We start from the raw sequence: 13,446 nt of genomic DNA, 5'->3' as shown, positions 1-13,446 counted from the left end.
ATGTTAAAGAAATTGGAAGAAAGACAAATGTATTCTTAGCAAAATAGGACAGAAGCATTCATATTACTTTATAATCCTCGTTTCTGCAACTGGTTACGTGGCCTTAATTGGTATTTATAACTACCTTCCTCTACTACCCATTCTGTATTTCCTTCACCTTCAGCCAGCACCTCAGCAGGTCTTGGCTCTTTTCCTGGAGGATTGACCCATACCTTCATTCCTGATGGGTCTGCGTCCTTTGTCATCCTGCTTGGATTAGGCTGTTGTAGTTTCCCATTGACTTTAATCACAGGACATGGTAGTATTAAGAGACGCCCTAAGGGATCTCCTACACTCCAGACATAATCTTGCTTACCACCATTGTGAAGAGGTAATCCAATTTCCCCATGGTAATCTGGATCTATCACCCCTCCTAACACTGTTATTCCTTTCTTAGCCTGATGTGCTCATCTGCATTACATGGGGAAGTAAAAAAGTTTCTTTTTAAAAACAGTGTTGGATCTCTGAAGCATGAGATGAACTGTGTAAAGACTTATGGGTGGACGCAGGCAGAGTCTACTGTGGCCAGGGCTGGCAAAGCACTTCATGCCTGGGACGTCTTGCCTGCTCACTGCAGGATGCCTTGGTTTGATCATCATCCTCACACGCGGAAGCTCAGGGATGTTTACAGGCACTGGTTTGTCATACACACAGGAACACTGATGACAGAGTATCTTGAAAGTGACGGGCAACCATCTGAGCAGCCCACACTTGCGACAAGCCAGAAGGACTGTAGTCTACCTCCTAGGGGCCACATACCAAGGTCACTGGCATGACTAGAGCTCTGCTTCCTTAGCGGCTGTAACTCAGCCACTTCTTAGCTCACGCTGGTAGGCAAGGTAGAACAGGCTCAGCCTCCAAACCCCCAGCCCAAACTGACCTGCTGGACTGGATCTAAAAAGTATCCACTTCCCCCTGACCCCCACCCACCCCATCTTCAGCAAGGAGGAATATATGACTTTTCCCTTCAATCTCTTTTATTGTGTGCTCAACCTTCCCCAAACTGCTACCTTTTGTTGAGACAGGGTCTCACTATGTCGCTCTGGTTAGTCTCAAGTTTCTAGTTACCCTGCCTAGCTTCCCAACTGCTGGTATTAAAGGGGTACCCCACTTCTCTCTTTCCCTTATACTTTCATCTTACTAAATTTTACCTTCCTAGTATGCCCTATAGTTCTTCCTTTCACTACAGATATATCTATCTGTGGTTTTGTTTCTAGTGACTGGGTTTCTCTGTGTAGCCCTGGCTGTCCAGGCACTTGCTCTGTAGACCAGGCTGGCCTTTGAATTCACAGATCCACCTGTCTCTGCTTCAGAATGCTGGGATTAAAAGGTGAGTGCCATCACCGCCTGGCAGTGTTATTTTTGCTTTCTCTCCATTGAATCAAAGTGGATGCTGAGCACTGCACAGAAGCCAACTCACGGAGAACTGTCACTAACAAGAGGACATGCCCTTCCTAGCAGACAACAAACACTAAATAAGAAAGAGAACAGTCAGCTGGGTGGTGGTGGCGCACACCTTTAATCCCAGCACTCGGGAGGCAGAGGCAGGAGGATTTCTGAGTTCGAGGCCAGCCTGGTCTACAAGAGTGAGTTCCAGGACAGCCAGGGCTATACATAGAAACCCTGTTTCGAAAAAACAAAAACAAAACCAAAAACAAAAAAAACCCAGAAAGACAACAGTCATGTGTGACAAGATGAACCTGGAGGGATTTCTTGAAGTGAATTAAAGAAGTGAGAAACAGAAAGACAGCAGCAGGAACTACTCACACGTACGATCCGAAATGAACACCCTGAAGCAGAGGGTAAAAAGGAATTTACATGACACTCATAATGGAAACAATCTATGATGAAAATATAATGACTGTGAATACATATGCATCAAGTATTGAGTGTACTAAAGTTCACAGCCCACTCATTTGAGTTCCAAAAGGGGGCGTAGTCATGAACGCCTGTATTAAAAGTTTAGAAAGCTCTCAAATAACCTAACTGAACACCTATTTCTAAGACAAATGAGGCGAGCAGAAAGAGGAAGGCAGCAGTAGACAGTGACAAAGATGAGAGAAACCACAGCCATTGGATTCCCTGTGAGGGCCCAAACCATGATGAGAAAGACAAGTGCTAATAACCCGTGCAGGGGAAGGGAGATATTCAGATGTAGACAGGCAGAGGACTGAAACGGGATGAGATTGCCCTCTCTCATCCTGCACACACATCAAGTGAATCCAGCAGCAGACCTGCAACCCTGACGGTGCCGGAGAAAAGGCACACTGAGCTAGAGGCCTGGGCAGGGCAAGAACTTCCTTCCTCAGGACCCCAGCAGCTCGGAAACAACAGCACGGGGCAAACGGAAGAACCAAGCTGAAAAGGTACACACGCGATGCATCGCACTCCTAGGAAGTGCACACGAACTGGGAGAGCATCTTTGCCAGCTATTCATTCAGCAAGGAATTAAAAACCAAAATATATAAAGAAAAATAGTCAATATCCTTAGCCACCAGGGAACCGTCAACCATATCTATAGTGAGATTCGGTCTTCAGAATGGAAAACAGGCAACAAAGGTTGGTAGAGATACAGAAGTCAATAAGCCCTTACAAATTGTTGGTGGGGATGTACATTAGGCCAGCCACTATGAAAATCAGCCTTGGGGTTCCTCAACGAAGGTGAAAACCTCAGGATCTACCCCACCCAGGGGCACTCATCCGAAGTATCTAAGTCAGCCTACTCCGGAGGCCCCTCTGCATAGCCAGCTTTATCCCGACTATAGACTCAACCTCGATGCCTAGTCACAGGTACAGAAAATGTGGCACACTGACAGTAGAAATCAGTCAACCATAATAAAGACAACAGTCATTGACAGCAAGACGAACAAACCCGGAGGAATCTGGTGAGGTGAAGTAAGCCAGGCACTGGAAGAGAACGCACAAACTCACATGCGATCTAAAACACTCAGATGAGGAGACGACGGCACTTACCTGAAGCCTGGGAGATAATTGGCCAAAGGACATTAAGTTTTAGTTGAGCAGAAAGAGTACGTTTTTGAAATCTCCTGCCTGGTGTGGTGATGTGGTGCATCTATTGTACAGTGAAAATCAATGTTTGCATCCAAGCTAATTTGCGAGGTGTGTATGTGAAGTGATAGGTGAACACTTTATCAATCACCATGTAATGTCCACATATAGCAATTACATTCATCAATATATAGTATCTGCCAGTTTAGCTAAAAACAAAAAAAAACAACCTACAATGAGAAGCTTAAAGTGATTCTCTCCCCTCTCCCCTCTCCCCGTGTTTCCCACACATCATCTCTCAGAGCCACTCAGCACTTACCTGTCAATGAATTGGTCAATGATGACCATGTCACCAGGCTGGATCTCCTCTCTCAAGGACCCGCAAGCTGTGGTCACGATGACATGTGTACAGCCCTCTTCCTTCAAGGCCCAGATGTTTGCCTGGTAGTTGACTTTTGAAGGCATGATGGTGTGTTGTCTGCCGTGTCTAAGAAAGGAGATGGAAGTATGACATCCGCCGTCAGAGCAGGGAACTGTAACAATTACAAAGAAAAGGCAAAACCAAGTTCCTGGTGGAGGCCTCCAAACCCTTCTGCCTCACCAAGTCAACTATGAAGCTGTTCATTGATGTCCTGCTCTTCTGGACGACAGACCAGCTCTTTCATGACTACTGTTCCGGGCTTAACTGAATCAAAGCTTTTATTCTATCTATCTATCTATCTATCTATCTATCTATCTATCTATCTATCTATCTATCTATCCATCCATCCAGAAGACAGGATTTTCTGTGTAGCCCCAGCTGCCCTGAAACTTAGACGTCCACCTGCCCCTGCCTCCCAAGCATTGGGATTAAAGGTGTGCACTACCACTGCCCATCCCTGAACTGTAGATCTAACCTTGACCTGGACCATAGGGCTGTGACTATTCTTGGAGACAGGGTCCTTTTTTTTTTTTTTTTTTTTGGAAAGAAAAACTTATTTTGATTCATTTCTCAATACATTGTTCAATATAATGCCAATTTCCTTTTTCTGCTTATTTTATATATGTGAGTACATTGTAGCTGTTTACAGGCACATCAGAAGAGGGCATCAGATCTCGTTACAGATGGTTTTGAGCCACCGTGTAGTTGCTGGGATTTGAACTCAGGACCTTTGGAAGAGCAGGCAGTGCTCTTAACCACTGAGTGATCTCTCCAGACTTTATAATGCCAATTTTTAATGGCAAAAATTTGTTTTTGTACTGAAACTTGACAATGCTCTAGAGAGCCACTACTTTGCTTAAGAAGTTGTAAACAGCGAGAAAGAGAAAGCACAACTTTCTAAGAGTGTAGTAACTGAAGCCACAGGCCCGCAAGGCCCACAGCTTCTATTTTAAAAATGGCATTTCTTAGTTGGTAACAGAACTGAGAAATGGAGAACAAGACATGGACACCAAAGGTAGCACTGTGTATATGGTAATAACAGTGAACAAAAAGGTTTTTAAAAATTATAGAAAAGGAACCAATATTTTAGTTAAAATTAAAAAAAAATCTTTCTGCAGATAAAAATTCAATGCTTACCCCAAAGTGCTTATACAGACATATTATAAAATATGTTATATATATATATATGTTTTTATATATATATATATATATATATGTATATATATATATAAAAAATATGTTTATATATATATATAAAATTGTTCCTCAATTAAACCTGGATCCAGACCGATAGTGTAACATAAAGCATTTCTTCTGTCAAGACTAGCCATCTTGCCAGGCCGTGGTGTTGCACGCCTTTTTCCCAGCACTTGGGAGGCAGAGGCAGGTGGATTTCTGAGGCCAGCCTGGTCTACAGAGTGAGTTCCAGGACAGCCAGGGTAATACAGAGAAACCCTGTCTCGAAAAAACCAAAAACCAAAAACCAAAAGACTAGCCGTCTCAGTTTCCAATTTCCTTAAGGTTAGTGCATTAGTAAATATAATGACCTGACATCTTTTTTTAATAGCTACAAATCAAGTGGGCATTACCCTTTCAAAGGGTTTCCAGGTTAAATGCCACTTCATTAGGATGGTATGCATATCACACCTATGACAAGCCCCATAAAGAATTATTACTACTGTGGTAGTGGTTGCAGCGGCAGCTCACACTCTTAACGCCAGTACTCGGGAGGCAAAGGCAGGTGGATCTTTGAGTTTGAAGCCAACTTGTTTTACAGAAAGAGTTCTAGCATAGCCAGGGTAACAAGGAGAAATTCTGTCTCAAAGAACCCAAACCAAACAAAAAGACCAAAACCAAGCCAAACAAACAAAAGAAATGGAAATGTTACTAAAAATAGTGACCCGCAACCCCCAGGAGAACCAATTCCTTGACCTCCGAGTTCTGGCTACCGAAACTTTGAGGAACCACTTCATGTTATTTTCTCCTTTGTAATCCAGACTCACTGGACTTCTTGCTTCCATTCTTAATTTTTGCTCAGGCCCTGACCCTCTTTAGATCTCAGCACCAAGATCAAGAAGTATCCGCATCTACACCGCATACAGCTACAACACTAATGTCTCCTCTATGTCTCCTTGGTGCCCACCTCTACAACTACAATCTGCCAAGGGCACTGCCCTTGTCTTCTTCCGTAGCATCTGTCATGTAAATATCACTCTGTCGGACAAACATATGCATTTGGTTAAAATTATCCGAGCACCTAAAACCCATGAACCTGAGAATCCACATTCATTTAGGAAACTCAAGCCAACAGCTGTAAACTGCTCAATATTTAAAATTCATTTTAGGGGGCTGGAGAGATTGATGGCTCAGTGGTTAAGAGGACTGGCTGCTCTTCCAGAGGACCCAAGTTTAATTCCAAGCACCACATGGCAACTCCAACTGTCTGTAATACCTATTTCAGATCAAACATCCTCATACAGGCACACATGCAGGCAAGATACTAATGTGTATAAATAAAATTAATTGAAATTAATTTTAAAACTCACATTGGTTACATGGCATTTTTATGTTCTTATGAGCAATATTTTATAAAGATGCCCAGACTATCTAGGCCTCTTGAGAAACAAACACAAATGATGTCCTACTGAAGTAGTTTTATCAAGAGTTTTCATTTCTTTTCCTGCGATAAGACAGAAATACACTGGAAGCAAGTAACACACAGCCTGCCGTTGTTCAGTGTTTGAAAGGTTTGTTTATAGCTTATGTATTTATTCAGTATTGGAAAGTCCACTTAAAATCTATTTTATATGCATATTTGAACATGCACCTACATGCATACTATTATTTATTCAAGTAGTCACATTTAGAAGTGTGGAAATATATCCAAGCATTGGAGTAAGAACTTTGGGCTTTGGTAGGAGGCAACCATTTTTGGTTCAAAGCTCTCTCATTGACTTTCCTTCTGGCCTCCCAAAAGTCACCCAGCCCACTTGAAGACAGGATCGCCCCCCCCCCCCCCCCGCGCTCCCCCTCCGCATCAGTAAAACCCATAATGAAATAGCTATGTGCTTGACAGAGCTGTTAAATATGCCTCACTATCATCCTGTTCTTATTGAAAGAGAATTTTCTGGGGCTGGTGAGATGGCTCAGTGGGTAAGAGCACTGACTGCTTTTTTGAAGGTCCCAAGTTTAAATCCCAGCAACTACATGGTGGCTTATAACCACCCATAATGAGATCTGACGCCCTCTTCTGGTATGTCTGAAAGTTACAATAATAAATCTTTGGGCTGGAGTGGGCGGGGTTGACCAGAGTGAACAGAGGTCCTAAAAATTCAATTCCCAACAATCACATGAAGGCTCACAACCCATCTATAGTATACTCACATACATAAAATAAATAAATAAATTAAAAAGAGAGAGAAAATTTTCTGTCTTCTCTTGATAGCTAACAAACTGTGAACCAACACAGCACCCCAAGTTTCCACTCTGAGCTCATAGATGACATTTAAGGAGGGACCCATCATTACCCAGAGATGCACACATTTTCCTAGGGCTCACCTCCAGAGCTCTCAGGAGGTTTTTCCAGAACAAGTGAAACATCAGTGTAATTTAAACAATCGTTTCTTCCCTGAGCTTGAGAAAAAAATAGGCAGCTCTCTAGCAATGACCACAGACCAAGGAAGGAGACCTGTCTGAAATCCATAGGGAGGGACAATTAACAACTCCATTTTAGTTTTGCTGGCTTCCAAGGGTCTTCTACTTCACTGTTCCGGACAAAGCTTTGAAAAGTCCCCTTTCCATGTCTTACATACTAAAATCAACACATGTAAGTGTGGGCTGGCCTGAGACTTGTTCCCCACCACTAGACCATGCAATCCTTCTAGAAGGTACCACCTAATGACATGCTTGAGAGTCAGCCTGCGGCCACGCGTGAGCAGGGGAGCCCCTCATGACGGTGCTTTCTTTCTGTGCAGTGGTGTACCCCACTAGCTCTGTTCGGGGAGCGAGTAACCCACATTAGTCCAGGGACGCCAAACCTCCCCTCCACAGAAAAACAACTCCGCCTACACAAGGATCAGGATCTGTCATGGACAAAGCATCTTATTATCTGATCGATGGAAGAAAGGATATCATGAAAGGAAATAGCTTTTCCGTTAGAACAGAAGCGGAAGCTTCAGAGGAGGGCAAACCAACTATTTTACAGACTGATGTGGGAGTCAAGATCTCTGACTTCCTAAATATTTGAAATCTGAACTTATCTTAGGGCCTCGTGTCGTAAACAGAGTCCTGACTCTACAGACATACAACTCACACCTACATTATTACCTGTTCCCTGACTTTAAGTTAAATTTAAACTCTCCCGAAGTAGTAATGTTTAAAAATAAAACAAAACCAAAAAAAAAAAAAAAAAAAAAACAAAAAAAAAAACCTTTAAATACTTTACCTTGCAAGAAGTACACAATCAACGTTCTTTATCTTCCCCAAAATTAAGGCATCGGATGGCTGCATGCAATGGAAAAAAATAAACAGCTACAGCTTAGTAATTTTAAAACACACAGAGAGTTCTTAAAAGTTAGAATCATTAAACAACACAACAGACTGGTAGGAACTTGGCGTTTGAAGCTACAGCTCAGGGAAAGGAGTTTAGATTTCTAATGATCGACATTATCGTCAATAAATATTGACTGAGCTCTTGGCTAGCATGGACTCCACAGGCTCTGACGGCAGCAAGTGCCCCAGGAGACCTTATATGTGTTGATGGCATTTGGATGGTTCAAGACATGGTGTGAAAGGCAAGGCTGAGGATTTAAGAAAACTGTGGGGTTACCAGGAGCTCAGTGACAGAACCGCATGCTTGTGATGTCCAGGCCTAAGATGGCCGCTTGAAGTGTCACAGGGAAAGACGGGAGAACCAATGTCCGTAAGAAAGCCCGAGGCTAAGAGCAAGATGAGAAAGAACTTGGAAGAACCCAGGTCAGGTGAAGAACTTAGCTGAAAATGAGGGCATGGCTGGGATGCAAGCTCTTTTCAGAGGGCTTCTTGTCAGAAGAATGCCCGTGACTGGAGGAGGCAATGTGGAATTAGGAAGGTGGATGCCCTGCTCACACAACCTCGGTGGGATAATATTATCTGGCTCATCTGGGTCAGAAGATGTCACTTTCATACTGACTCATCCAGTCAGTCGCCAGCCTGTGGTGCATGCGACCTGGACTCTAAATTAGAAACAGATTTGAATGGAAAATGAACATCTTGACTTCTAGAAGTGTAAACCAAGAAGTCACGTGTGTGTTCAATAGCCACGGACGGCATCAGTCTCCTGTAGTTTAATGGACACCTCAGCTGAGGAAATTCAGTGCTAGGACCTCTGTCCACACAAGACCAACTGGTACTCTTAATTTAAAAAAACCAAGGGCTGGAGAGATGGCTCAGTGGTTAAGAGCACTGACTGCTCTTCCAGAGGTCCTGAGTTCAAATCCCAGCAACCACATGGTGGCTCACAACCATCCATAATAAGATCTGATGCCCTCTTCTGATGCATCTGAAGACAGCTACAGTGTCTTATAATAATAAATAAATCTTAAAAAAAAAAATCAAGCCGGTAGATTCCCAGAGGCCTGCCAGCAGCACCAACAACCAGGTGACAACCCCCTGTCCCCAATCCCCTGCCTAGAATACTTCACCCAAATACCAAAGAATATACCTTCTTCTTAGCACCTCAGGGACCATTCTCCAATACTGGTTATATACTTGGTCACAAATCATGTCTCAACAGATACAAGAAAAGTGAAATAACCGCTGTATCTCACAGACCAACATGGATTAAAGCTGGACTTAACGACAGAAAGCCTACACCCTCATGGAACTGGAACAACTCTCTACTCAGTGAGCATGGGTCAAAGAAATAAAGGAATTAAAAACCTTCTAGAATCCAGTGAAAACAAATGCACAAGATACCCAAACAGACGAAAGCAGTGCTCAGGGGAAAGGTCACAGCACTGAGTGCCTCATCACGCTAGCAGTAACAAACAGCACAGCACACACAAAGCTCTGGAACAAAAGAGGCAAACACACCCAAGAGGAGTAGACTGCAGGAAAAGATCAGACTCAGGGCTGAAATCAATAAAATAGAAACAAAGAATCAATGAAACTAAGAGTTGGTTCTTTGAGAAAAATCAGCATGATGACAAACCCTTAGCCAAACTAAGGCAGAGAGAAAATATCCAAATTAACAAAACAAGAAAGAAAAAGGGGGGGGGGCATAACAACAGACGCCAAGGAAATCCAAACCATCATTAAGTCTTTTATTTCAAAGAACAGTCAAAAGGACAAAATGGCAGCCTACAGAATGGGAAAAGATCTTCACCAACCTCACATTTGGCAGAGGATTGATACCTAAAATATACAGAACTCAAGAAACTAGATATCAACAAACCAAATAACCCAATTAAAAAATTGGATACACTGCTAATCAGAATTCTCAACAGAGGACTCTCTAATGGCAAAGAAGCACTTAAAGACATGTTCAGTGTCCTTCGTCATCAGGGAAATATAAACCAAAAGGACTCCGAGATTCCCCCTCACGCCTACCAGAATAGCAAAGATCAAACACTGAGGTGACAGCTGGCAAGGATGCGGATCAAGGATGTCCTAGCCTCCATCCTGGTGGGAGTGCAAACCTGTACAACCACTTTGGAAATCAATTTGGTGGTTTCTCAGAAAACTGGAAAGATGTTTACCTCAAGACCCAGCTATACCACCCTTGGGCATACACCCAAAAGAAATGCTCCACCATACCACAAGGACGCTCGCTCAGCTATGTTCATAGCAACTTTACTTATAAATAGCCAGGAACTGGAAACATGTCCCTCAACTGAAGAATGGATACAGAAAATGTGGTACAGCTACACAATGGAATACTACTCAGCTAGTAAAAAAAAAAAGACATCAAGCAATTTGCAGGCAAATGGATGGAACTTGAGAATGTCATCCTGAGTGAGGTAATCCAGATTCAGAAAGATAAAGATGGTATGTATTCACTTATTATAAGTGGATATTAGTCATAAAGTACAGGATAACCATGCTATGAATCACAGAACCACAAAAGGCAAGCAACAAGGACAGCCCAAGGAGATCACACTTGAATCTTGCTGAAAGGGGGGAAATTGATTAGGCATGGTGGGAGGTACAGAAGGAGTGGACTGTGTAGGGGAGGAGAGAGGGGTGTGAATAGGAGGGACCATGTGGAGGGAGAATGGAGGAGAGAGTACTGGGAAAGACAAATGGATTGGGGTGGGGACATCTCTGGGATGAACTAGAAACCGAGGACAATGGAAACCCCCAGGAATCTGTGAGGACGACCCTAGCTAAGATTCCCCGGCAACGGGAGATATGGAGCCTGAACTGTCCATCTCCTGGAATCAGGTAAGACTTCCTATGGGGGACTGGGACACCAAACCAGTCACAAAACCTTAGACCCACAATTTGTCCTGCCTACAGGATATGCAGGGGTGAGGGCTGAAGCAGAACTTGAGGGAAGGGGCAACCAATGACTGGCCCAGCTTGAGAGCCATGCCATGAGAGGGAGCCCACTCCTGACAGTATTATTTATATTCTGCTCTATTCGCAGACAGGAATCTAGCAAAAATGTTGTCGGAGGGGCTTAGCTTAATGCAGCAACAGTTGGAAGCTGATGTAGAGACCCCGGGGGAAGAAGGATTCAGGGAGCCAGAGAGGTCAAGGACACCACAAGAAAACCTAGAGTCTAACCTGGGCTAGACCTAGAGTCTAACCTGGGCTCATGGGAGCTCATAAAAACAGACCTGCCAACCAGAGTACAGGACCGGGATGGACTTAGGCCCTCTGCACATAAGTAGCAGCTTTGTCTTCATGTGGGACCCTAACGTGGGAGCGGGGGCTGTCTGTGACGACACTGCCTGCCTTTGGATCCCTTTCCCCTAGCTGGGCTGCCTTGTCCAGCCTCGGTGGGAGAGGATGCACCTAGCCTTGCTTGACGTGCTGGGATTGGCTGATGAGCTTGGAACGCCCCCTCTTCTCTGTGGAGGAGAGGAAGAGTGGAAGGGGGGTGGGGTGGGGGAGGAGTAGGAGGGAGGGACTGGACCAGAGGAGGAGGAAGAAGAATTGATACAGATGTAAAGTGAATAAATAACTTAGTAAAAACAAAGCCAGCCAGGCATAAGCACCGGCCAAGCCCGCACTCCGTCAGCCGGACACTAACCTTGCCGAATGGAGTATCCACATATTTCTCAGTTCTTCCTTCTAAAATTTCGGGATCATCCAAGCCTGTTCCACCAATTATTCCAATCTAGGGGAGAAAGGAGAAGAAAGAAGACGCTCACAGCTGGTCATAGTTCACTTTAAGCAAAGATACCTAACCGTATTTACAGGCCCATTCTCATTCCTGCCAATCCCCAAAGGGCAATGACTCTGAAGATTCCTGAAGAACAAGCCCTTTAATTAAAAAGAATCAAAGCAAAAACCCCCAAACAAAACAATAAAACCCGATGGTCTTTTCTATTTTTTTTTTAAGATTTATTTGTTTATTCCATGCATATGAGTACACCACCATTGCTCTCTTCAGACACACCAGAAGAGGGCACCAGACCCCATTACAGATGGCTGTGAGCCACCATGTGGCTACTGGGAATTGAACTCAGGACCTCTGGAAGAACAGGTGGTGCTCTTAACTGCTGAGCCATCTCTCCAGCCCCTTCCATTCTTGACATAGCCAAAACATAGGCCGCTGTTTCTGACTGCACCACATTTACTCCCAATTAAATCACAAATAAACAGAACGTGACTTTCAGGTTAGAAATCGAGCCCAAAAGTTGTAGAAAGATCTTTCTGATCAAGGTTGCTTCTCTACCACATTTACTATGGAGTAAAGAAAGCTTGATATAAAAACTTAGGCCTATTTCTTTGATAATGCTTTCTTTTTACTATACCATGATATTTTATAAGAAATTTTCTTTGCATGCCACTATAACCACCTGGAAGGGAATGCAGGTTAAAGATGAGTGACATGACAAGCCCATACTAATATATATATATATATATATATATATATACTAAGTCAAAGGCTGTTCATATGTATACATATACAGCAGACAGTATTTCATACATTGTATAATTCAAATATTTATTCAAAGTAATTTTAATTTTGTTTTTGTTTTGTTTTTGAGACAGGGTTTCTCTGTATAGCCCTGGCTGTCCTGGAACTCACTTTGTAGACCAGGCTGGCTGCAAAGGTGTGCGCCACCCCCCCACCCCCCTCCCCGCTAGTAGTTTTAATTTTTTATGTTTAAGCATTTTTTTTTTCAGTTTCCTAAGACTTCCTGGAAATCCATGTTCTTATAAAAAGTGGAGAAAGAAACCTGATCCTGTGAGTTGATCTGGAGTTGGAGGGATGGCTCAACAGTTATGAGCATTTCCAGCAACCACAGTGTCTCACAACCATCTGTACCCCAGCTCTAGGAGGTCCGACACCTTCTTTTGGCTGCTGAAGGCAATGTGCATATATGGTTGCCAGACACATGCAGACAAAACACCAATGCACATAAAATAAAAATAAATGAATCTTTAAAAAAAAATTGAGTTGATCTAACAAAGCCTAAGAAACAAACCAGAACAATTACAAAGATAAACATTAAAGTCTTAACATTAAAAAACTAAGTAACATTATCATTATGAAACTTTATGTTGACTCCCTAAAGAACACAGGACTTAAACAGGTCAACAGCAGGCTACAACATGGGACTTTGGGAGAAAGCTCATAGAAAAAGACCCCAGCACTTTTTACAATGAAAGGGTGTAAACGAATTGTCACTGAATAATATTCTTACAAAGGAAAATAGAAGTTTCTGGCTCAACAGGGTAAAGTTCCAAACTAAAGAATTTATGAGATTTTGCTGTAGGATGGCAGATTTACATTTCCTGGTGGCTAAAACAGTTGACACTGA

At 43.1% G+C, this 13,446-nt stretch overlaps 1 protein-coding gene across 1 annotated transcript in view; it reads right to left on the bottom strand.

The window, feature by feature from the left end:
* Positions 1-13,446, bottom strand: part of Mtap (methylthioadenosine phosphorylase) — a 43,721-nt gene that overhangs the window by 21,110 nt on the left and 9,165 nt on the right. The window contains exons 2-4 of the mRNA NM_024433.2: positions 11,706-11,792; positions 7,914-7,972; positions 3,368-3,535 (exon numbers count right to left, since the gene is read on the bottom strand). Coding sequence (NP_077753.1) covers positions 3,368-3,535; positions 7,914-7,972; positions 11,706-11,792 — 314 coding nt within the window. The remainder of the gene's footprint in view (positions 1-3,367; positions 3,536-7,913; positions 7,973-11,705; positions 11,793-13,446) is intronic.

The sequence above is a fragment of the Mus musculus genome, chromosome 4 (assembly GCF_000001635.26).
Source record: "Mus musculus strain C57BL/6J chromosome 4, GRCm38.p6 C57BL/6J".
In the NCBI taxonomy this organism is placed as follows: domain Eukaryota; kingdom Metazoa; phylum Chordata; class Mammalia; order Rodentia; family Muridae; genus Mus; species Mus musculus.
This window is presented reverse-complemented; position numbering and strand designations above follow the sequence as displayed.